Here is a 26466-nt window from a genome sequence, read left to right as displayed (position 1 = left end):
ACTTGTTCCAGGGCTGTCATCCCAAGATAAATGTCAGTACAGTCAGATATTAGAATGTAATAATTTTCTATTTTATATTAAAAATGAAAATTGTTTCCCTTCCTGTCCCTGTCCCTGAGCTGTCCCCATTCAGGGATTTTTGCTAACAGACTCCTCAATGCCTTCTTGTAGGGTGGAACATCTTTTTCTTACTGAAGGGAAAGTACCCAGGACTGCATTGCACTGGTCAGTGCTGTAGTGAGGATCATTTGGTACTCACAGCTTATTACAGATAGCCCCAACCTTCAGGTTTTGGAGCCAAGACTTTAATAAATTTCATTCTTGGACCATCATTACTATTACAATTATGAAAAGGTGAAGAATCCTTTGGGAAAACTATTTTAGAGGCAGCTTCTCAAGGTAAATTTAAGACTTTTTTTTCCCTGGGAATAATCAGGTGGATTTACTTTCTCCCCTTGTCTCTGGATGTCAGTTTTTGAGAGTTGCTGACTGAGAAGCAGTGCTTGGTGTTGGGTTACAGCTCTCCAAAGGAGTTGCCTCAGTGCCTGTGAAAGCTCCATTGATACACAAACACCCCTAAAATCATCGAGGCAAAGCACTTCAGGTCACTAGATAACACCCCATTAAGAAGATAACCTCATTTGGAATTGAAAACAGCCTATTCTTGCTGGAAACATTTCGGTCTGCAGAGCCAGCATTCAGTGTATTCCATCAAACAGCTTTTTCTCAAGCAGAGTGGCTGCTGGTGATCCCACCAAGCTGTGTCACCTGCTGCACAGCGGGGACAGCCATGGGCTTGGTCCTCTGAAGCCACCTGAGTTCCCAGGGCTCAACATGAGCAGCTTCTGTGCCACAGCAGAGATTCAGCTCACCAGTTTGTCGCTGGGGGGACCATGGGGCCCCTTCCAGCTGTTCCCATCCTGGGATTCTGTTCTCGACTGCTCGAGACAATGTGCAGTTTTATTATCCCAGTCTGTCATCTGTGTGCCTGACCCCATCCATAGGTGATACTAACTTCCAGCTTTCCAGACCATGGTACAAAGCAGAAGTGGCTCAGAACATTTGTGTCTGGCCCGAGAACATCAAAGTAAATAAAAGGGACCTCCAACATTTGGTGGAAAATTGAAGGTGCAAGCTATTTCTTAATGTCATGCTTTTATGGACTCAAAACAACGAAAAGAGGATGATCATAGACAAGTGTGATGTAAAGGATAAAAAATAGTCTATGTAAAGGATCATATACCCGTCCTAGATAAAGCCTCTTTCAGTTGCTGAAACAACAGCAAGAGATGAAGTCATCCCTCAATGCCTCAACAAGTGCCTGTTGTGTTGTTCTGTGAATCACACTCAGAGTGCAGGAACCTGTAATTTCCACATGCAGAATGTCCAATTTCAATGCAGTGATGAGTGAGAGGGAGGTGAGCACACTGAGCTGAATCACTCACAGACGTAAGTGCCAACAGGTACTGTCAGGTACAGAGCACATGAGTCAACAGCCCCACAGCAGGGCTGGGGCTGGGGAGAGTCTTCTTGTGGGGTACCTGGTACAGAAAATATCCTTGAGCACTCTCAGCTGAACTCCCCATCCCTGGGCATCCTGACAGAGCCAACAGGCTTCTCCAAGGGCAACATCCCACTGCTGGAAACATGCCTTGGGCAGGGAGGGAACAGGGAGGTGGTGCTGGAATCCACCCCAATCCTGCTCCTGCACCCACCTAGACTTGGCTCTCTCGGTGCCTGGCTACAGCTTCCCCCACTCAAATCCCAAACATGGAATCACTGAGTCAGTAAGGCCAGAAAGGACCTCCAAGATCATCACGTCCAACCTTTGATAGGGTATCTCCACACCCACTAAATCACACCATGAAGTGCCACATCCACTTTTTTGTGGGTTTGGTCTGTTCCAATAGTGAGGTAAAGCCATAATTTACATGCAATTTTGTGCTGATTTTCTGAGCTGAGAAAGCTTAGGAAGTCATGATGCTGCAGGAAATACAGAATTTGCACAGCACTGATGAGAATGCCTATGGACAATGAGTGCCAGCACTGATATTGAGGGATAGAGCAAGAAGGGTGAAATCCCCATGCCAGAGGAAAAAAGCAAGGTGTAAGGATTAGGACAACACGAGGAAATTCCAGCATATACCACTGAGGCTTTCTCTTGAAAGTTTTGGAAAACTTGAAAGCTTTGAGAGACTTGCCTAGGTGAGAATCCAGAGCTTCAGGCCTGCCATCCTATGAAATCACTAAGACATTTAAACTATTCCTGTGGAGAGAAAATTCCCTGGCTGCTGCACCTTCATCTGCCATCCCTGATGCCTGAAAGCAGGGGAGCAGGGAGCCTCCTCTGGCAGTCCTGGAGAGCCCAGGTGTGCAGCTGTTTCCCAGCTCTCCTGTGCTGTTGGCAGGGACACATCAATTACCTCTGAAGTGGCTCCCCAGGAGTGCTTTGAGGAGCAGCAGCAGCAGAACTGTTGGTACGGAGTTTAACAGCCCCAGCTGCTCCTCCCAGCACTGATTAAAGGCTCAGGACTTTTCCTTCTGCTGCCTCTGCTTGTCCTAGCATCTGAAAATCTCCAAGTCCTCACAGAACAGCGCTGACCTTTTCTCTGATGAAACCGCTGGTTTTTAGGACGCCGTTCTGGCTGTGTCCCTGTTGATCCCGGGGAGAGTCACTGCTCCTGTCACACCGGAGCTGCTTCAGGACACACACATGCTGCTGTCAGGGCTAAACCAATAACTTATTGGGCTTTATAAGCTGTCTTTCAGCTAAGAGACCTCAGTTCTACTAGAAATATTTCCAAAGCTGACCCTTCCTCAGCCCAGTATGTGCTGTATGGATGCACAGCTACATCCATAGTCCAAGGGATTGGAAACCGTCTCTTAATTCTTATTTTAAAAATCATCTGTAAAAGAGTTCTTACACCTTTTTAAAAGCATGAAACGGTGGCTTTCTGCAGAATAGTTCCACTCTACCTATTATAAGCAGTAAATGGGTGGGAGTCTGTAATATTTATGTGTTTTATTAGGGGAAACTGCAAGATTCTGAAAGTCATTCAATTTTATATGTATGATATGTATGAATAATTTGACCCAACTCACCACTGGTATATACAATCACTGCAAATTAATTTGTTGTATTGTGCAGTTTGATACAATAAGGTAAAAAATAATTCCACCTGAGCAGCATTTCTTAGAATTTCAACAAAGCAGTAAATCTTAATCTTCATGTTGTTTCAGTGGATGTTTTCAAGGGCTCCATTGTGGCAGGAAATTCTAATGTTATGAATTGATATGCAGTAACATCACTCATGCAACGTGCTTTTTAAAATGTAATTTAACATAATGGAAATCTCCTGGAAAGGTAGATATTAATTTTCAAAAAAACTCTGATCATCCATTTAAATTAAATGCACACCAGCTCATTCCTCAATGCATAATACAAACTTCTATTTAGAAGACAGATGCCATAATTTATACAGTGCAGAGATCCTCAGCTAATGTAACACCTCTGTTTCAGGCAGCAGTAAAACTGTCTTAATTAAGGAAACGCCAACATATTAAAATGTTCTCATGGTTCATAAAATATTTTATAGGGTGCCTTGGCAGCATTAGTACAAATGTTGTGAAGCCTGGTGTGTTTGAAGCTTGTGCTCTGTACTTAAATTTAAAAAAAGAGATGCTGTGAACTATAGAAAAAGATGGCAACATCGGGTTTCTACTGCCAGATGTTGATATATGTAGTTATTTAGATTATTTAGTGTTTACAGAGCGGGTTCCTGTATGGCCACATCCCAGGGTCATCGATGAGTTTCTACTGTGTTTTTACATCTCTGGTAAGTTCCAGCCACAGCAGGAGCAACAGCAAAAATTTATCTAAAGGTAAGGATGAAATTGGAAGATAAAAGGAGCTGAGAGAGGGCTGGGAGAAAGAAAGGAAAATTTACTATCAGAAGAAAAAACTTTCCATTAGTTCAGAGTGCAAACAGTGCACAGATAATGAATGAGGGGTTTGCAGGAGATGAATCCACAGCACAGCACCTGACCGGACTGTAAATAATATACATTCACATGGGCCAAACCAATTTCATTTAAACCACAGCTGGTAGCAAAAAAATCTACATAACTGCGGGCTGTTGCAATCAGCACTGAAGTTCTGAGTGAGCAAATCAATTAATTATGCATCGATTTTCCCAGGCATGTTTGTTCCAGTAGTGCACAACTGCGAGTTTGGCTCCAGAGTGCTGAAGCATCTGTTGAATATTTACATCCAGCTCCTGAACACAAGCTCAGTGGTTCCTTTCTGGCTCGAGGCACCATGGGCAGAGAACAGCTGTTTGCAAAAAGCCTCACAGTCACAACATACCTGCAGAGAATGTTGGGTTCCAGCGTGACCCAAGGGACAGAATGCACCTTGTCTGTTTGCAATTAGGCAAGAATCGTAATAGGTGCATGTATTAATTCAGTAGCACAAAACAGAGAGAAGGGAAATGCGTGTCTGTTCATGAACTAATGCTGGATGTTGCTGACTAAAGCAGAAAGTAAGTGGAGATAAGTTTTCCTTCTTATTTCTGATCTTTACAAGAAAATCTGTTTGCATATACCCATCTCACACCCAAGCTCATACACAGAGTTGTGTGTTCTCTGAATATAATCCTGTAAGAAACACAGTTCCCTTTTACATTAAATCTTTCAAATCTCATTGATTTTAACAGTTACTGAGGAAATTCATCTCCTTGCTAAGCAGAGTAAGTCCTGTACATAAAGCATGGGGCTGGAACCAGAGCACAGAGCTCCTGAAATAAGTACTTGAGAAGTAGCTAAAGCTAAGGGAAGTGACTAAAAACATAAATTAATGGGAAGTGATGACTGAATAGGGAAAAAATAGAGAAGCTAAAATGGATGTGATGTTGGAAAATGAGACTTTCCAGTTATGATTCAAATATCTGTTACACGGAGCTTTAATGAAGTTTATGCCCTGGCAGTGCTATATAAATCTAGAGCGGAAGACATTTTTAATCCCATTACATATTTGTCAGGGATTTAATGTAGTAGATAATATAACAAGCACTATTAGACCTGGCATTACAATTGCCCATTTTTACCCAGTTCCATTGCCTGTGGCTGCAGGCAGAGCTTTGCCTCAGACAGGACTCAGTGACTGGACTCACGTTTCTGTTCATGGATCCCAGTCAGGCTCTGGAGCTGCTCTGGGTTTTTCAGCTCCTCTTTCCATGCACCCTAAACCAGCTTTCCTCCCTCCCTGCAGAGGTGGCCACTGGAAATGCTGTAACAGGAATATTTCTATAACCTTCCTTTTAACAAAAATAGGCTAATTTGACCTGCTGGTTATGTATGTTTTTTCTACTCAAGAGCAGAATATCATCATCAACCTCCTCAGAGTCAAGCAGCTGCTGCTGCCAAAACCAACTTCCTTTGCTAAGACAGGGACATACCCTGGTCCTGCAGCCCACTTCAGTCAGGATCTCCAAACTGTTAGCTGAGGGAATGCCTGTCTTCCATGTCGCTTGCTTTTATTTTCTTGTGTCATCCCAACTTTTATACTTGGCTGAACAAAAGTCAGATAGATAGATAGATAAATAAAAAAGGGTTTGAGATAAATAAATGAAAAAGGATTTGAGCTCTGCAAATGTGAGAAAACTTTTGTTACACCCAAGAACTTGGGATGGATAAGGCATCACTGAATTTCTTTTAGTTTATACAGATTAATTTGTATTCTTTGGTTGGTTAATGAGTTGGTGTTTGAGGCCTTTTTGTGCAGTCTGTAGTGACTACCACCACATAGCAGATAGAAACTGCTTTTTAAGAATAACCTACTGCTCTGTCCTCAAAAATTTAGAGTTTATGGGTCATTATAATAATCTCTGTGGCAATTAAAATGCTGGAAATTCAGATACTTGGTTGCTGGGTTTTTGTATTGTTTTTTAATACAGTAGATCTCAATTAATTAATTAAAACAGAATAATTAATTCTTTAATGTTTATTATTCTCTTATTTAAAACCTTCTAGCTGTCAGAGCTGAAAGAGCACTTGGTGATCGCTGGTCCTAAACAGCACTAAAAAGTATACATTTCATGGCTGAAGTTGGCTTCAGTGCCATCTATTTGAGGAACACATGTAAAATGATTATTTCCAACATGGGCCAACTCATAAAAGTTTTGCTGTTTTCACTTGTACATAGTAAAAGCTGGGTTGGAGACCTCTTCGTGCTGTGCTTTGTGGCCAGTCATCAGGTGATGTTTTCTGTCTAACAATGGACGGATGTGAAATAAAAGATGTGTTATCATGAACTAGAAGTGTTTGGGAAATTAATGCCAGGTTTCATAGGAAGATAAATCATACCCAGACTGTCCAAGCCTACATTTTCCACTGACAGGCGATCAACATCCCAGGAAAACTGAAACTACTGCTATCTGTTAAAAGTAAGCCCACATTTTTATTAGTCCCTTCTCTATAGATGTACTCAGCCTTCCCAGGATTTGCAGTTGTATAGGAGGCAAAGTCAGACACAGAAAAGCTAATTCCTCCCCTCGGAACAAGAAACCCTTGGTACGGCACAGGGAAGGCCACTTTTCCTGTTTTTTAAAGAAGACGGAATGTTGCTTTCTTCCCTGTCTCTGGCACCACATTTGAAGCACAGTATCTGCAGAGCAAGGATGTTCTGAGTCTCAGCATGCCTGGGGTCAAGTTCCCAGGGCTTCCTGAGAGATGAGCACTGGAAGCAAACATTGCTTCCCTTCTCAAGTGGGGCACTGAAGTCATGGAAGCTGGAGCTCAGTAGAGATCCCCAGGTAGGGCCAATTCTCCAGGATGTCCAAGTGGCTGTGGCAGTGTCAGGATGGGTCCTGCTCCCTGCTGAACAAGAATCAGGCTCCTGCAGAGCTGTCCCTGAGGCCTCCACACAGATGTTTTTGATCAAAACTATTTGGACAAAGAAGGGATCAGAAGCTCTGGAAACTCCTCAGATCTGTGGTGCTGCACTTGCTGCCCTTTCTCTGATTGCTGGTCTTGGCTTGCCCCAAAGGTCCCACACGTTTTTTACTTCAGCAATTTCTATCAGAATTTTCTGTTGATGCTGAGGGCAAATGTCCCCCTTGTCTGGCTCCAAATCCATTACATTTCCTCTGCTCCTAAACATTTCCCTTCTTCTTCCCTTCAGCAGGATCTGATTTCAATATTTTTCATGGTGAATGGGGGCATTTCCAAGGAATGATCTGGAATTTGGGTCAATTCTTTTTAAAGCAAAAAAATTCCACTTTAATTCACACTCTGAATTGAATCAGGATCTTGTACATGGCCCAAAGTACAGCTTAATTATGACTAAATGTAGTCCTTTTGCTCCAGTGAAAATTGTGGGTGTTTCATTACACAGTGACTGTTTATCTAAATTCTCACAGTAAAAGACAGATCTCACTTGAGAACTGGAGATACTCACTGGAGTAACAATTTTCTCTAAAAGCTATATGTAAATAATAATCAAGGCAGAGCAAGCAGGCTGCCATGGGGATGTCTTACAGCAGTTTGACTACACAGCTTCACTCCTGGAGAGAAGCAGGAAGATTAAGAGGAAATTTTAATGGATACAATCATTGTTTACAGTAATAATTTAAAAGAAAAGGCTTTGAGGATTAGGGTGTGCTAGTGTGTTCTGGCATCCAAAGGGTGGCCAGAGCCCATGGGAAAACAGGCAAATGAGAGATGTGATCTGTAGTTCCCAGGAGACAGGGGTCTGGCATTTCTGAAAGGTCCAAATGTAGCATTTTCAGTCAAAAATTAATAGTTTTAATGACTTCAATGAAAATTAAATTCCTATGGAGAAAGAAACAACAAGTGCATTGTGTAATCAAGACTATCTTTTCGAAAAATCTATTTCCTAATCTGTGAAATGCCTAAATACTGGAAAAAATAATTAAGAAATGTAATTCATACTCACAAGGGTTATAAAAGGCATTGAAGAAATTTAAATTTCAATCTCACAGTTCAGCAGATGCACTCAAAAAGCTACAAAGGAAACACTCTTGGATAAAAGGTAACAAGTTCATGGTAAGTATCATCAGTAAACCCGAACGTGTCACAAAGCAGCACAACAAGAAAATTCAAGTGCAAACTCAAGTGAAGGAGAAACAACTTTTTGTAGATAGCTTAGTACAAGCTGTCACAACAATTCCTTTGTTTAAAAAATAATCTAAGAAATATGAAGATTCCAAGCAAACTTGGACCAGCTTATATGAAAACCACTCTTTGCCTGCATGCCTGAAGCAGAATATTGGGAGCACCACGTGAGGCACGAGGGTATTTTACAACTGGAGCAGCCTCACCCTTGCTAGCAGAGATGAGGGGAGGCTCAGAACTCTTGGGTCATACTCAAACTTTTGCTTGGAATTAAAACTTACCCTTGTTGCTATAAACCAGTTTAAACCTAGAGATAAAAATGTAATTTTGTTAACCAAGAAAGACATTATATCTAAGGAGTCAGGAAGAATCAAAAGAAAGACAAAACCATATATATGGTCACAAAAAGTCCTGAAAGCTCGAGTTATACCAGATGCATACAAATCAACAATATTATTCAGATAAGACATTCTTTAATAAGGGAGATAACACTATTAGTGTAATTACTGGCTGCCTGGTCCAGCACTGGGAAAGAATTAAATATATTACACTTCTGGATAAAGCCAAACTAATTAATGGATTTCCAGCTCTTTCCAACTTAAAGAACTGTCTGGTGACTCTCTCTAAATGGGTCAAATGCAGGAACTCCATTCTGATATCAATGCTGTTCTAAGCCCCAATAATCACTCAACTCTTCTGGCTGCAAGGCAAAGTCAAGGAATTCCCAGTTTGCCAGTGCTGGATTGCCTTTTGCTCCTCCATTTCATAAACTTCCTCCCCACTAATCTGCTGTCCAATACTCCTCATTCTCTGCAAAGAAATCGCAGCTCTGATGGCAAAATTGATGGATTGAGAAATACTGGGAAGAATTACTCCAAAACAGGGCAGCGAAACCTGAGTGGTTTGCACCTGGTACATTCTGGTTGAGCCTCTCTAGTGCCCTGCATCAGAATAAGCCTGGAGTTAACCACTTCAGTTGTTGCTGGGTTTAACAACTTCCAATCTTTATGAATTATGTGTGTTCTAGATGTTTCTCAAGCTTTGAGTTATCATGCAGTGGGGCTGCAGTGGTCATGTTTCCTTCTCTTCATGACTTGTCACTGATAAAGTGTCCCTGTTAGTGGTGACTTACAACTTCTGCCATGCTTGGCAGATTTCCTGTTGCTTCGTGTGTTATTTGTCATCAAAGAAAACTGCAAATTTTTCCAGGTGACAAAGTTTGTAGAGCAAATCTGTCTTCTCTGTGCTGGAGCCAAGGTACTTCTGTCCCCTGCCTTGTTCTGCTTTACATGGAATAATATTTTTGTGAAGGAACAGAGAAGTGCAAAAAAGGTGAATGGATGCAGAAGTCAGGTGGGAACTGATTTGTGCTGGTGGGGCTTTCAGGAGCTGCTCAGCTTTTACCTGCACCCAGCATCTCTTCCACCTGCCCCCCAGTGGATCTCCTTCCTCTTCTGGAAGGCTGGAAAGAACCTTTCAAAGATCTGTTTGAATTAAGAGCAGCATTTCACACCTTCCCAGCGTATCCTGCTTTTAAGGAATGGTGCCTCCTGCCTCGCATCTTCTGTGTGCTGAGGAGGAGCCCACAGCCATCATCCTGGGATATCAGCAAAGATACCAGCCAGTGAGCAGTGACTGGATCTTTATTCAATCCAGCTTTACTGCAGTTATTTTTCCCTACCCATAGAGCCTCATGCCTGGGAATCTTCCTTGCAGACCACATGCCGCGGTGCTCAGACAGTACAAAAGGAAGAGTTTCTGTCATGGAGAGCTGCAATAAGCTCATAGAAAACTGAAGAGACAGAGTGATGCCCTCCAGAAAGAAATCTGACAGAGAATGTTATTAAAGCATCAAAACCCCCACAGTTCAAGAGTATAAAAACCTTGGAGGGGAAGGGGGCAGGAAAGTAACCTCAAATCCCTTCTTTTGGGCCAAGGAGCTGCAGATACTGAGGATGCTTTGCACCAGTAACTCCTCCTCCTTCTCTTACACTCACTGTCACCTCGTGGAAGCACTCAAAATGCTATGTTTTATACTTGTCTCTATGTGCTTCACACAAAAGATCAGGAAAAACTGACAACTGATTGCTTTCATGCAGAGGAACTCTGAGAATGTGTTCATTCCTCACTGCAACACAAACTCATCTGGAAAGGTTTCCAGTGCACAGCCACACCCCCAGTGCCTGGAGCTATCTCCCAAAACATGAACACTTATCAGCATTCAGATTTCTGCTGGGCAGATCAAAGGGTTATCCACAGGCACTTCAGGAAGCCAAGGGTGCTTTAAAGAACTGGAATACCTTGAAGAAGTAGAAAAGAAGAATCAATTTAATTACTGGTTTATAGAGAATTAATAGAATATGCTTGAATAATGAAGTGTAGTAGTTAAAAGATCATTTTGACAACTTATCAATGTATTTATAATCATCATCAGCCCTACTCTCAGGTATTACATGCTAAGAGAGGCTTTGATTTTGTCACTCAATGACTGAGACATCTGGCACACTTCGTTTCCCTGATTCCATTTCTTATGGGAAGTTGTAAATCTTTTGACAGAAAGTGCTTGACAAAAACTATCTATTACTTCACAAAAGTACCCTTCGTTTCCACCACTCTGTGAATAGAGTTTGGAAACTATTCATTCTTTAAACATAAATGAGATGCCTTCAGATTTTTTACACTGACTTATGGCATTATTAAATGAATTATAGAAGAAAACAAAAAAGGAGTTGGCTTAGCATATATTTTTACCACCATGTCCTGGTTTAGGGCAAATCTGGGAGAAAACCTCCAGTGGGGCTCCCCCCGGGGAAGCAAACCCACGTGGCCCTTTTCCCCCCACCCCCCCAACCGGTCGGGAAGAGATTTCTCTGAGAGAAGTGGAAAAAACCTGTTTATTTCACAGGCACAGCACTACCCAGCACAAAAATGAATGATATCAAATTACAAAACCTCTCACCCTTCAGAAGAGATGATGAACTTCAGAGGGTCTCTTTCCTGGGGGTGTTCGCTCTGTTATCAGTCCCTCTGGCGCTGGAAAATGCCGCTGCCCAGGCTGGGCTCCCGGTAGTCCACAGGTGCAAGCTCCCGGTGCTCCCCCGAGTCCCCAGTCCAGAGCAGGTTTGATTCGTTTCAGAAAAAGGGAAAGAAAACAGTCCAGGAAGACCTCTCTGCTCCGGCTAGCTGGAAAGCCAAGGCACTCTGTGTCTTGTTGTCTGTCTGTGCTGTAGTCAAAACTCCCGATGCGGGGGGAGCAAGTACAGTCTGATAACAGACTTGGTGCTTCTTTTCCACTCACTTTTACTCTCAGATGAAATTTTAAGAATACAGAACCTGTGTCTGGGTTAGGTGGACGAATGGGGATACAATTTAACATCATAATCAACCCAGGACATTCCACCCCTTATCCCCATATCATCGACTTACTGCCAAAACTAACATTCCAACTCTGCACACATTTCTGCGTGGTTTAAGGTACAGACAATGGCAGTAACCTTTTACCCAATGATCAGGTCTCCCTGAGGTACACATCGTGTTGTTCCATCTCTCTGCATTATCCACCATGTACAACCTGGTCCTTGAGCAAAGACAACCCCACAAATGGGTTTGTCTGTGCCCGAGGTAGAATTGACCCAAACTGTCTTCCCTAGCAGACCTCTGACATGTACCACTGGGACTTTGTCTCCGTCTACTACATGTAAAGACTCAGACTGGGCAGGACCTGCTCGGTTGGTGGAACCTCTGGTGTTGACTAACCAGGTGGCCTTTGCTAGATGTTGCTCCCAGTTTTTAAAAGATCCTCCACCCAGTGCCTTTAAGGTGATTTTTAATAGTCCATTGTACCTCTCCACCTTCCCAGCAGCAGGTGCATGGTAGGGGATATGGTACACCCACTCAATGCCGTGTTCCCTAGCCCAGCTGTTTATAAGGCTGTTCTTGAAATGAGTCCCATTGTCTGACTCAATCCTCTCAGGGGTGCCATGCCTCCAAAGGACCTGCTTTTCAAGTCCCAGGATGGTGTTACGGGCAGTGGCATGAGGCACAGGGTAGGTTTCCAACCATCCTGTGGTGGCTTCTACCATCGTGAGCACATAGCGCTTGCCTTGGCGGGTTTGGGGCAGTGTGATGTAATCAATCTGCCAGGCCTCCCCATACTTTTATCTGGACCACCATCCACCGTACCAGAGGGGCTTCAACCGCTTGGCCTGTTTGATCGCAGCACATGTCTCACAGTCATGAATAACCTGAGAAATGCTGTTCATAGTTAAATCCACCCCTCGGTCTCGTGCCCACTTATAGGTGGCATCTCTACCCTGATGACCTGAGGCATCATGAGCCCATCGGGCTAGGAACAACTCTCCCTTATGTTCCCAATCCAAATCTATTTTTGATACTTGTATCTTTGCAGCCTGATCTACCTGCTTATTATTTTGGTGCTCCTCATTAGCTCTACTCTTGGGGACATGGGCATCTACGTGGCGGACTTTCACTGGTAGTCTCCCTACTCTGGTAGCAATGTCCTTCCACTCTTTGGCAGCCCAAATTGGTTTTCCTCTGCGCTGCCAATTAGCCTCTTTCCACCTCTCCAGCCATCCCCACAGAGCATTGGCCACCATCCATGAATCCGTGTAGAGGTAGAGCTTTGGCCACTTCTCTCTTTCAGCAATGTCCAGGGCCAGTTGAACAGCTTTGAGCTCTGCAAGTTGACTTGATCCACCTTCTCCTTCAGTGGCCTCTGCGACCTGTCGTGTGGGGCTCCATACGGCTGCTTTCCACTTCTGGTTCATCCCTACGACGCAACAGGAACCATCAGTGAACAGAGCATAGCGTGTTTCTTCTGCTGGCAGCTGGTTATATGGTGGAGCTTCTTCAGCCCTTGTCACTTCCTCTTGTTCTTCATCTGTGGGACCAAAATTTTCACCTTCAGGCCAGTTTGTAATTATTTCCAAAATCCCAGGTCGGTTCAGTTTACCAATACGGGTGCGCTGCGTGATAAGAGCAATCCACTTGCTCCATGTGGCACTGGTTGCATGATGGGTGGAAGGAACCTTTCCCTTGAACATCCATCCTAGCACTGGTAGTCGGGGTGCCAGGAGGAGTTGTGCTTCAGTGCCAATCACTTCTGAGGCAGCTTGGACTCCTTTATAGGCTGCTAAAATTTCTTTTTCTGTTGGGGTGTAATGGGCTTCAGACCCTCTGTAGCTTCTACTCCAAAATCCTAATGGTCGGCCTCGAGTCTCCCCAGGCACTTTCTGCCAAAGGCTCCAGGACAGACCATGGCTCCCGGCTGCAGAATAGAGCACGTTCTTCACATCTGGTCCTGTTCTGACTGGGCCAAGGGCTACTGCATGGGCAATCTCCTGCTTGATCTGAGCAAAGGCTTGTTGCTGCTCAGGGCCCCAATGGAAATTATTCTTCTTCCGAGTGACCAAGTAAAGAGGGCTCACAATCTGACTGTATTCAGGAATATGCATTCTCCAAAACCCTATGGCACCTAAGAAAGCTTGTGTTTCCTTCTTATTAGTTGGTGGAGACATTGCTGTAATTTTGTTAATGACATCAGTAGGAATCTGACGCCGCCCATCTTGCCACTTTACCCCCAGGAACTGAATCTCACGAGCTGGTCCCTTAACTTTGCTCTTCTTGATGGCAAAACCAGCTTCCAGGAGGATCTGGATGATTTTCTCTCCTTTCCCAAACACTTCTGCTGCTGTGTTCCCCCACACAATGATGTCATCTATGTACTGTAGATGTTCTGGAGCCTCACCCTTTTCCAGGGCAGCCTGGATCAGTCCATGGCAGATGGTAGGGCTGTGCTTCCACCCCTGGGGCAGTCGGTTCCAGGTGTACTGCACTCCCCTCCAGGTGAAGGCAAACTGAGGCCTGCATTCTGCTGCCAGGGGAATGGAGAAAAATGCATTAGCAATGTCAGTAGTGGCGTAGCACTTCACTGCCTTGGACTCCAGCTCGTACTGGAGCTCCAGCATGTCCGGCATGGCAGCGCTCAGTGGTGGAGTCACTTCATTCAATGCACGATAGTCCACAGTCAATCTCCATTCTCTGTCAGACTTGCGCACAGGCCAGATGGGGCTGTTGAAGGGGGAGTGGGTTTTGCTGACCACCCCTTGGCTCTCCAGCTCTCTGATCATCTTGTGGATGGGGATCACAGCATCTCGAGTTGTTCTATATTGTCGGCGGTGCACTGTCGAGGTGGCAATTGGTACTTGCTGTTCTTCCACTTTCAGGAGTCCTACTGTAGATGGATTCTCAGACAGTCCAGGCAACGTGTTCAGTTGCTGGACGCCCTCTGTCTCCACAGCTGCTATACCAAATGCCCACCTGAATCCTTTTGGGTCTTTGAAATACCCACTTCGGAGGTAGTCTATGCCCAAAATGCATGGAGCCTCTGGGCCTGTCACAATAGGGTGTTTCTTCCATTCATTTCCAGTCAGGCTCATGTCTGCTTCCACCAAGGTAAAATCCTGTGATCCCCCCGTCACGCCAGCAATAGAAACAGATTCTGTCCCTACGTGTCTTGATGGGATTAGCGTACATTGTGCACCAGTGTCAACCAAGGCCTCATATCGTTGCGGTTCTGATGTGCCAGGCCAACGAATCCACACAGTCCAAAAAACACGGTTTTCCCTAGCCTCTACCTGGCTAGAGGCAGGGCCCCTCTAAGCCTGGTTATCCTTTCCTTTGGTATATGTCTTGGATGTTCCTTCAAGGGGGTCAGACATGTCATCATCATCATACCTGGCAGTTCGGCTACATGCAACTGGAGCTGCTTCCCTTTTGGTGGAACTTCCTTTGTGACTCTTCTCCTCCTTCAGTTCACGCACCCGTTGTGCCAGAGCTGCAGTAGATTTCCCATCCCATCTCCTCATGTTTTCTCCACAATCACGCAGGAAGAACCACAGCTCAGCTCGTGGGGTATACCTTCTCTCCCAATCTGGGGAACGTCTGCGTTGAGTGCCAGGACCTCTGATCTGTACTGCTGAGATTTGGACAAGGTCCTCTTTAATCTCATCTCTAAGTTTCTTGTGATTCTCCTCTATCTTATCTTCTAATCTCTGCAGACATGTTTCCACAGCTGCGATTCTTGCATGTGTGGGGCCATGCACGGCATCTACGTATGCTCGAAGCTTCTTCGCCATATCCAGCACGGTCTCCTCCCTTTCATCCCGTTTCATCATTGCTAACGCAGATGCATATTCTTGTGGCCCAAGTCGTATCAATTTTCGCCACATCACGGATGTACACGGCACCAAGTCTGGATTTTTAGTTGGTATGTCATCTGAAAAAACACTCTCTGCCACTGCCATTTCTCTCAGTCGTTGGATCCCTTGTTCGATGGTTTTCCATTGTGTTTGCTGCATGTAAAGATTATCTACACACAGATATCTTTGGGCTACACTTTCAAGGACCCGTGCCCAGAGACTGCGAGGGTTAGCCCCTCTCATCATCCCCTGGTCGATAACCGGATCGTGTGACAGGGATCCCAGGTGCCTCACTTCAGTGCCATCCAGAACTGTAGCTTCACCTGTGGTGTCCCACAGACGGACTAACCAACTAATTATAGATTCATCAGGTTGTCAAGTGTAGTCCTTCCTTAGGCCACGAAGATCTTTCAGGGAAAAGGACTCAATATTAGCCTCTGATCTTGTGCCAGTTGCTTTGACTCTTGGTTTTGTGTCAGGAGGCGTTGAGGGTCCTTCTCCTGCGTCATCATCATCATCATTCACTGGTCGATCAGTTTTGTCTGTGCACTTTCCACTTCTTGTGCTAGTAGCAACAGCCATGGGTTGAGGCTTGCTGTCTGGTTTAGCTACCAGCTTTGTAACTGGGAGGTTGGCTGCAGCCTGAGTAATTGGGGTAACTGTTGATTTATCTCTCTGTCCCCTTTCTTCTGTCTGCTGCCCTACAGTATCCAGCAATGTGCGATAAGCATATGCCAGGGCCCAGCTTACTGCAATGATCTTTTTTTCTTTGGAATTATCCTGACACTTCTCTTTCAGGTATCTCCCCACCTCAGCTGGATTCAGAATTTGCTCATGTGGAAAGTCCCAACCTACAGGGTCAGAAAATTGCTTCAGGACTTGGCCCATATCCTCCCATTCTCCACCCCACTCAGGATTTTCCATGCTTGGTTCTGGGGTGTCATCAGTCCCTCTAGAAATCTCAGCCCTCATTCTAGAGAGGCTGAAGACTGTATAGAGGAAACTTACCAGATTAAATGCCAGAAAGATGGTCTCTTTAACATTCAGGGGGAACTGAACACTCTCCAATAGTGATGTAACAGATTCAGAGGAGAAGAAGGAAAGGAAAGGTTGAAAAGCCTCATTCCCTACTCCTCCTCTAACAAACTGGGTGCATAACCATACCCATGAATTCTTTATATTTAGAACAGACTGCAGCACTTGAATAAACTTCTTAGAAATCATAATCACTAGGCCCAGCCCAATAGCTATTCTAATCCGTGCCCCTCTACTGTAAAAGCTATGTGTTAGGGACAATACCGGGGCTAGTTGTGGATAAGAAAATAAACCAAGGGACCATAAAGGTATTAAAACCTCAAAAAAGCCTAGCGACCAGAAACACATGAAGGCCTGCACCCCTAAAGACATTATTAATTCAAGCAGCATGGCTGGATGGCTAGGGACTGCTTTATCTTATCACAATACAAAGTAATTGCCACTTCAGTACAATCGGTACAGGGATTTTCCACTCTCGTGCCACGTGCTGGGCGCCAACGAATGTATTTGTCCTGGTTTAGGGCAAATTTGGGAGAAAACCTCCAGTGGGGCTCCCCCCAGGGAAGCAAACCCACATGGCCCTTTTCTCCCACCCCTCAACCAGTTCAGGAAGAGATTTCTCTGAGAGAAGTGGAAAAAACCTGTTTATTTCACAGGCACAGCACTACCCAGCAGAAGAATGAACGATATCAAATTACAAAATCTCTCACTGTTCAGAAGAGATGACAAACTTCAGAGGTTCTCTTTCCTGTGGGTGTTCGCTCTGTTATCAGTCCCTCTGGCGCTGGAAAATGCCGCTGCCCAGGCTGGGCTCCCGGTAGTTCACGGGTGCAAGCTCCCGGTGCTCTCCCGAGTCCCCAGTCCAGAGCAGGTTTGATTCGTTTCAGAAAAAGGGAAAGAAAACAGTCCAGGAAGACATCTCTGCTCCGGCTAGCTGGAAAGCCAAGGCACTCTGTGTCTTGTTGTCTGTCTGTGCTGTAGTCAAAACTCCCGATGCGGGGGGAGCAAGTACAGTCTGATAACAGACTTGGTGCTTCTTTTCCACTCACTTTTACTCTCAGATGGAATTTTAAGAATACAGAACCTGTGTCTGGGTTAGGTGGACGAATGGGGATACAATTTAACATCATAATCAACCCAGGACACACCAGAGACATATGTTATTCATGTAGAATTGCCGAAGAAATTAATACAGTCAACTAAACCCTTGTTGTACCATGTAGGTTCATCTCTCTGCTTTGGTAGTCAAGCAGAACCTGATTTTTTAAAACAAATCACACAGAGTGTTCAGTTTACCGTTATCAATTGTATTACTTTTTTTGTTCATGGTTCCTGACCACTTGTGTTAGGAGTCCACTATAGTTTGCTTCAGATATTTTGGATTTTAATTCCAATATAATAGAGTGAACAACGACATTAGGACTTGAAAATAAGCAGCAGTGGAAGAAGTACAATGTACAGCAATGGACTGAGGAGAGTGTGGTGCAGAACCTGCTGTTATTTTACACTGGTTATAGTTTGTCATCAAAAGAAAATCCTCCCATTCACACTGGGACTGGGACAAGCAGAGCAAAGCCTCATGTTTTGAGATGTAAAATGTTCAATCCACCCCTCTTTCCAAAGCCTCTGATAATGGGTGACACTGTTAGCACATATGGCCCATTCTGCAGTACACCCAGCCACTGCTCTGGTACATCTACCAGCTGCTCCCTGCAGCTCAAAGGCCAAAACCTGAATTCTTGTGTGCCAAACAGCCCCGGAGCCTTCACCAGGAGCTTGGCATCCACAAGAACAGTGAAATATTTTTATCACAAAAGGTAATAAAAAACAAAGGCTATGACCTTGGCAGATCCCAAGTGCTGGTGTCCCATGAAGAACAGGAAACAGACTGGAGAGGGCTTGGTTTAATCAGGATGTGAAGCCCTTTGTTTCTCATGCCATTAACCTTTGCACTTTTAATGGTGCAAAGCCTCTGGTGGAAAAAGCCTGCTGTATTAATGTTTCATTTAAATTTTATATTCCTTTATATACCTGAAGTTACTAAATGCAATTCAGTCTAACATAAAGCACCTAATTAAAGAGTCTGTCTGCAATCAAATCTGTATTGACACTGTTGTCTTTACACCTCATAAAATAAAAACTCCAAAGAGAGGAGAGAACTTTCCTTTTCCTCTCTTAAACAACATCCTGAACTATAAAATAGTTGAGTGATTCCCCATTTCCTATATAATCACTGGCACTAAATTAATTCATCTTTATACATCCTGAACACAGATTTCTATGCTCATATTAAAATAAAGATTTCTGCTGTCTCTCATTTCTATTCTGCCATTTTTCTTTTCCGAAAAACAAAGTCAAAACAAAGGACAAAAGAGTTTCTGCCTGTTTTCTCTTTATACATTTTTCCCTTCCCTGGGCTCCACATGCCTGACTGCAATTTTACAGCTCCAGCACATCCAAGTGCCTCTCCCTGATTTCTTGCTAAGATTCCTCTTTGTCCCATCGCTGGGAAAGTCCAAGAGGATCACATCTTCTGGAACTAACTCTGGTCCTAGACCAAAAAGCCTCTGGTCTAGACAAAAAAAAAGGAGAATTGAGGCTTAATTGAAATGCATCATAACAAGAATATATCCTCACACTTTGTCTCACCCAGACAACTGCTGTTTTGCTATTTGACAGTAACATTTACTCAAAATTCTGCCTGCACTGCCTGGGCCCTGCTCGGAGCCCTCCCTGCAGACAGGGACACCCAGGGCTGAGGGCCCCTCTCAGTCTTATGATCTGGTGTCACCCATGCAGCTCTTTGAAAACAGAGGACTGTTATCTTCAGAGAGACAAAATAAAAAATCCATGTGCAAAACCTCTAAAACTGAGAGTTTTCTACTTGGCTCCCAGCAATTGGAAGGTGTTGCTCATCCCACGGCTGAAAACCTCCCTTTGAGGCAAACCAAGCAGCATAAAGGTGGCACATTTTAAGCACAAATTCATTTTGTCATAAGGCACAGGCACATCTCCCATGAATGAGTGCTCATTCTTATTCAGGACAAACAAAATCCTCAGCCCCACTGAGGATCCCAGGGAAAGGAGAAGAGTAGGCTCCACACTGAATGCTCATGGGATTGAGGATTTGGGAACAACTTCCCAGTTTGTTTCTGAGCTGGCTTTGGATCTTTTCTACATGAAACACAGCTATATTGAAATCTGGCACTTTTCAGATAGAGGTGCCAGGAGATGACATTTGGAAGAATCTCCACAACTCCAGCTTATTTTTAATATAATACAAAATAAAGCTTAAAATGAGCTCAGCACAGTACCTGCTGGCAAAAAAAGGCACCAAAAAACAAAGCCAGGAACTGGCACCGTTTCAGCTCTGCCTTGGCTCTGCACAGCAAGGAAGCAGCATGACCAGCTGCCAGCTCTCAGCAGAGAACTGATGAAAAACTCCCAACTCCTCCTCATTACAGGCAGACTTTTGTCAGCACAGCAAAGTTCCCAAACTGCAAATCAAGTGTCACAGTGGCAGACACAAAAACCCAGGGACAATAGCTGCTAAAATCTAATCATTTGTTCCTCCCACAGTCAAGATGCTTTTTGGCAAGTGGCTGGTGTTTACTACTGGCTCCTATTTTCTGAGGCAGATGAGCAACGCAAGGCAGGAATTACAGCTTTAAAAGACTTGGGGAAGCAGGTGGAATATTTATAGCCTGTACCATCATTTCCACGTGTCCCTGGCTCTTCTGATGTTAGCAGGGCTACAGAGCAGGTCACAAAGGCTGGATGCCCTGTTTCCCTGGCATTCAGTCTTCTCTGGATATTCTCCTTTGAAACGGGAATCTTTTCTTCAATTTGCTCCTTAAGACTCAATGCCTAAAGAAGAGCTTGAATGCCTCATGGTAAATGTGTTTTATTAAAACTTCTACCAAAACTCCCATCTGAAGGCAGAACAATTTAATGCCTTTCTTTGTTATTCTATATAATTTGAAAGAATCTTGACTTGAATCACCTGCACGTCACTGTCATGACTCTACACTCACTCATGCATTTGGGATGGGATATTTTTGGAATGAGTCCATCATTTGAAAAGACTGACCTTTGGCTTGAGGTCTTGCTTTTGGGAAGGGTCTCTTGCTTTTCCATGCTGTAGGGCTACATTAAAATGGGGATGGCAAGAGAGCACCACTGGTCCCTGGGCTGTAGCCCCTGATGTCCCAATTTAGATGCAGTCATGTTATCTAAAAAAACCCAAGACCACAACCCAGAAATGATTTTTCTTGGTGTTGCTGCAGCAGTGTCAGATGCTCCCAGGCCCTGCTGGTCTCTGCTGCTCTCTGGCTCGTGCTGCTTCCTCCCAGCAGAGTGGCAGACAGACTCATGTGGCTGCTGAATGTTCAGCCCAAGCAGCAGCTGCAGTGGTGGCTGTGCTGGGCAATGTCAGCAGTGAGTGTCTGCAGCCCAGGCATCCACTGCATTTCTCCAGCTCCAGCGAATCCACAGGCAAGTGCCAGCTGGGGAGTGATTAACAGCTGGGCAGATTTAGTGCTTTAAACCCTAGAAGCTGTCTGCTCACTGCATGTGAATCAGAAATTTTCATTAAGGAGGATTCTCCCAGTCGGGATGGATTCCCCTCCCTCCCAATGCTCTCTGTCTCAGCTGCTGCAGTGAGGGATTGTATTTAAATTCCTCTTGGCTCTTTATTTCCCAGTGAGCTGCTTGACGTGTAGGAGAGCAGTACTGTAATTTTTTATGTTCTTGACATTCTCTGATAGGCTGCTATCAAGGCAGGCCATACATTTCTAAAGATACAGAGCTGGTTTGATCTCCTTCCAGTGTTTATCATTAGGAAAGTGAGGTTAGGAAGAAACTCCCACAATTCTGACACATATCAGAAAATTAATCAAAACCAAAGCACACAACATTTACACCCAAAATCAAAACATAGGAAATATAAGACCCAGAAAACTGCGTTAAGGAAATGTCTGGATAAACTTCTGCGAACGTGCATGGGCAGGATGATGCTCTCATTTGAAACAGTTCAATCAGAATCAATAAAAACATTTCCATTGATTTCAGAGAGAAATTAATTAGCATTCCAGCAGCTTTGGACAGGACTACAGCTAACTGGGGCCAAGAGGTTGATGAAGTGTGCTGACCCACATAGTGTAATATATGTTATATATGTTATATATGTTATATATGTTATATATGTTATATATATTATATGTGTTACAAATATAAAATTATTATTATATGCATGTGAAATATAGATGATTATATGTAATGATATAATCGGGGTGCAGTTCAGAACGTGAAACCTACTTCTACTTCAGAAAACCTGTTTATTCTGTTCTGTTCACTCCTTCACAGTGGGCAGGAAAGTGTGGCTCTTTCATTTCCCACATCTCAACTGTAAAAACAAATTCCAGACTCTTGGTTTAAAAGCTCAGGAACACTCTGCTCTATGAGCAGAAAGGTAAGAGCCATGAAAGGTTAATAATTGATAGGAAATGTTTCAGTGCATAAGCAGTGTTCATGCACATTGTACCTGAAGGAAGGAGACATCCAGGATCTTCTCACAGTACTGGGTTTTTATATGACAAGTCCAGACATTGCTGTTACAGAAAGGTCAGTGATGTGTTGTTAACCACAATAAAATTAAATTGTGGAGGTTTCTGTCCAAGACCAGGTTGGAAGGGGCTTGGAGCACCCTGGGACAGTGGAAGGTGTCCCTGCCATGGCAGGAGTGGGACAGGATGGGCTTTGAGGTCCCTCCCACCCCAAACCAGTCTGTGACTCTGTGAGTGAGGGTGCTCCACTGAACAAAACCCAAGCTCTTTTAAGGCTCTGCCTGAGCTGTCTGGTCACAATGGTAGGACAGGAGCAGAGGGACAAAGCTCATGGGTTGGCAGTTCCACACTGTTGAGGAATTCTCCCATTGATTCCCAAAATAAATATGCTCTGTCTGAGAAATAATTTGGTTTCTAGTCAACTACCCTCATCAGTTTCCTTTATAGCCCTTTTCACTGAGATACTAATGAGAAAACTATATTTTACTTCATGCATTATAGATATTTTAATGTTACTAAAATAAAACTCTCCACAAAAAGAAAAAAACCAAAAAAAAACAAAACCAAAACAAAAACCCAAAAAAACCCCAAACAACTAAACAAAAGCATTGAAAATGGGAAATACAAAATTATGAGTAAGTGTTCACCGAACACTGTGGGAAAAAATAGATCTGGAGTTTCTGGCAGCTCAGAGTAAAACTTCTGATGACAGACTGTGTTAAGAGGAGATCCATACACATGAAATAGGAAACAATTATTCCATGTTTACTTTGTGGAGGTAGGGCATCATTTGGAGTGCTACATCTCAGGTTTGGCTGTGGCAGAAAACATGCACTGCTTGGAATCTTAACCAGAGGAAAGAGCTTGGCTTATGCTGGAAGAGTAAAGAACACCGAAAACAAGTTTTCCAAGCACTTCAGTAAATACAATATTGATTGTTCTACATCACAGTTTTGGGTCATAGAAGAAAGTACAAGGTGAATTCTAGGCCAACTCCATCCCCTCCAAAACCAGAAAACCCACCTCTCTCCCCCACCCCGTCTAACCATAAGCTAAGCAGAGCCAGGGATACTTCAAGGTTCCAGGAAATCTGGGACACCCATCCCACACACTGCTGCCTGTGAGTGCTCCAGCAAATGAGTAACCCAAGACACTCCTTGTCCACAGCTTTTAAGACTGAGCTTAAATAAAGCATCTATCAAGAGCACTCTAGCTTTACCTTCTCCTCCTCTGCACGGCAAGCAGAACTAAATGATCATTCATGGTCTCTGCAGTCCTAATTTTTATAGAATCATAGAACCATTAAGGTTGGAAGAGCTCTCTAACATCATCAACTCCAATTATTAACTCAGTACTTCCATCTCCAGATATAGTCCAACCTCGATTAACCAAAATTATGATTTTGGAACCCCTAGCAGAAATTCATCATTGATGAAAAGGAAGATAAATGCAAATCCAACAGGAAAACTAATGAAGGTTATATTACATTAATCCCAGATAAGAAAAGGCCATTCAAAGCAGAACTTGATGTGGTAGCACCATGGAGATCAGAGTGCTGACACATGCTTTAACACCCTGAAGAGGACACAGGTTCTCCCCTCCCCAGTAATGAAAAGCTTTCATATAAATAGCGCCCTCATGCAATAAACACCACCTGGCGGTTTTGCAGTGCTTGTCCTCAGGTCTGAAAGCATCAGCAGAGTACACAAAGTCTCCCTGAGGGTGCTGGCACTCTGTGGGCTGGGTGTTCACACTTCAGACACATCTGCACAGTCTCAACTTTCTGTAACCTTAAAAAAGATTCAATGCACTTATTAGTGGAATAATTCTAAAGTTCAAAGAACAACAAATACCAATCCATCCTACTAGCTTTCTAAATAGCTTGTAATTAAGATTATTTGTTCCATGCATGCTTACAGAGCAGCTCTGAGCAGTGATCAGGAAGAAGCAGGGGATATTTCCCCTGTAATGTTCAGGGCTGAATAACAGCACCAGGTTTTACTGGCACAGGGTGCACCACAGCAATAATGAACATTCCTGACAGTGGGACTGTCACTGGGAGCTCGAGTGGCATACAGCGAAATGTCCTCAGTGCAAATCATCTACCAGAAAGCTAAAGCAAGTTCTAGCCAAGTCACTTGTGTCTTGTCTTGCTAAGCCCAGCTGGATGGGGGGCACCAAAGGAGATCTTCCTCTAGATCACACAAAGCTGTGCCTCGTGAACAAAAGTTCTCTCCAGACATTCAGATGTTGCCTGTGAATAAAGTTGGGTAACACCAGCCCTTCCCTCTTTCCAAGGAGGATCCCAGCTGCCTTCTCTCCATAAGGGGAACAGGATGGGCTCATCATCTTCCTCTGCATCACTGCCAGAGACTGGGTAGCAATTCCCACATACACATGAATTCAGCTCTTTGGTTGCTGGGAAGGCATTTTGCACCTCCCCATTTACCAAATTCTATATACAGTTATGACATGCCTTCTAGACCAGAGGACACAGCCTATATGCCTGCAGCCTGAGACTGACCTCTAAGAGTACTTCTGGAAATGGGATATTTAACTATTTTGTGTCTCAAGGTCATAGCACTTAGTTTGAAACACTTTTCATCAACTGCTCCAGAATTTCATGTATTTTTAAAAATTATTTTCTCTTCATATTATCATTTCTATGCAGCGCTTTAAAACTTACTTTGTGAGATTCCAACCTAGAGGTTTTATCACTGACTTACAATGAGCCAGACTTTTACCCTTCGTTTAAGGTTACTTATCTGTGTGTGTGTATTTACAACATCCACGTGGGAAGCAAATATTTTCTCTCAGGGTCCTTTTCAGCATCTCTCCCGAGTGCTGGAATTATTTCCAAGGTTAGCAGAGATAACAACTCACAATCTAACAATAACAACCCAGGCTAGAACTGCTGGCAGTGTCTGCAGGGCAAAGCCAGGCTTTAGAGTTTGGTTTTGCTCATGTGTCCCCTGCTGCCTGCAGATTGCTCTATGTAACGCAGATTTATATGTAAAGATGATAAAAAGTCTGCTGGGTCACATTGTGTCTGCACAATCAGACACCCACATTTCTGCTGGGTATTTGTCAGCAAGAATTGCAGGAGTTCCAAGTCTGTGATTTTGTGTCACGTTGGGTCAGAACCAGGTGTCCTACGGAGACCGAGGTACCTGAGTCGGCATCCAAGCTGAGGAATTCCCTTGGTACAGAATCACCCCAGTGTGACACCCATGAGAGAGCACAGGTGACACTGCCCTCCCTGAGAGGGACAACTAAGCCAGCAGCTCTCACTTCCCTTTTGGCAGGTGGCTCAGGTGGGACGTCAATAACCAACCTTGAATAATGCAAACATGTTTGCTCTGTTCTGGAAAGAATTCTGCATTCCCAGTCAGATTAACCTCCAGCCACAAGAATTTTACCAAAGGACAGCTAATGTGGGGTTGTTATCTGATTGGAAACACTGTCATTCTTAGCAATAAAACCAGAGCCAAAATTCCTCCTCCTCCTCCTCCTCCTCCTCCTGCACCTCCAGAACCAGCCTGTGCACTCAGCATGTGACACAGGCTGTAGATACACCCATCCTAAACACTAAACCCTAAACAGCAGTAGAGTTTACCTGTATCTCCTTCTTAAAATAAACCAAATTGGGGAAAACATGCCAATTACATCCTCATTAAGTTTATTACTAACATTAACCTTAGTCCACCACACACTGGGGATCCTTTTAAATTCCTTCTCTTCCCTCTGGACAGACACTTTATTCTGCAGGCAAGGCTGCTGAAATCTGTACATTGGTACCATTCCAGGACTTACCTGTGCTGTTTTTCCACTGCTCTAGTGTTGTCATCTCATCCGAATGGGGAAAAAAAGTGCACAGACAAAACAGAAACTCCACCCCCTCGCCCTCCGTAGCAGACTGCAGCAGTGAAATGATGTTAGGTCAGAGAGCTGTTATGTAAGTGCTGCTTGTTGTGCCCTGGCCTGCAGTGATCTCCGTCTGGAAGGCACCTTCTGCTGCCCCTATCCCTGTGCACAGACCCTGCCAGACCTGAGCACAGGGGTGTGAGCAGGAGCTGCACCTGGCAGGGTCCAGCACTGCAATTCTCACCTCTGGATTCCATCCTGCAGGGGCACTGCAGAACCAGCCCTTGGCAGGGAGCTCTCACACTGCTCTGGGCATGGAATCCTCTCTGCTTTGGGCTGTGAGGGGCCCTGGGGCTCATCTCCTTCCATCCCACCTCCACTGCCCAGGAATTTCCTGCAGACCCCTGTGCAGGTCAATGCCAACCTGAAGAACCTGCCCACGCCCCATAACCAAGCAATACCTTTTTCCACTGCTTGAATCATAAAAGCTGCCATTTCAATAAATTATTTTACTGGCAACAGGAGAAATACTCTGGTTTCAATGATGACTTCAGTACTAGCTACACACTAAGCTTTGTGTAGCTCTGCTCCTCTCATTATTTAACTATATTGCTTCCTTCTTGTCTAATTATAATTGCCTACAATATTAA

General features: G+C 44.1%; 1 protein-coding gene and 1 long non-coding RNA gene across 6 annotated transcripts in view; both read right to left on the bottom strand.

Annotated features, from left to right (window-relative positions):
• Positions 1-20653, bottom strand: part of LOC111944293 (uncharacterized) — a 30266-nt gene extending 9613 nt beyond the window's left edge. For 4 of the 5 annotated variants that reach the window (XM_086846650.1, XM_086846648.1, XM_086846651.1 and 1 more), the window contains exon 1: positions 11093-20653. In XM_086846650.1, the coding sequence (XP_086702776.1) occupies positions 12291-14591 (2301 nt within the window). In that variant the 5' untranslated portion in view covers positions 14592-20653 and the 3' untranslated portion in view covers positions 11093-12290. The remainder of the gene's footprint in view (positions 1-11092) is intronic. The other variant, XM_086846653.1, reaches the window with a different exon arrangement.
• Positions 20654-22433: 1780 nt separating this feature from the next.
• Positions 22434-26076, bottom strand: LOC147651139 (uncharacterized). The gene is made up of 2 exons (XR_015275117.1): positions 25766-26076; positions 22434-23742 (listed from the first exon to the last, which is right to left on the bottom strand). It is a non-coding gene; the product is annotated as an uncharacterized LOC147651139 (long non-coding RNA).
• Between the last annotated feature and the right edge of the window lie 390 nt (positions 26077-26466).

Source organism: Cyanistes caeruleus, chromosome 11 (assembly GCF_971803275.1).
Source record: "Cyanistes caeruleus chromosome 11, bCyaCae1.hap1.1, whole genome shotgun sequence".
Lineage (NCBI taxonomy): Eukaryota > Metazoa > Chordata > Aves > Passeriformes > Paridae > Cyanistes > Cyanistes caeruleus.
This window is presented reverse-complemented; position numbering and strand designations above follow the sequence as displayed.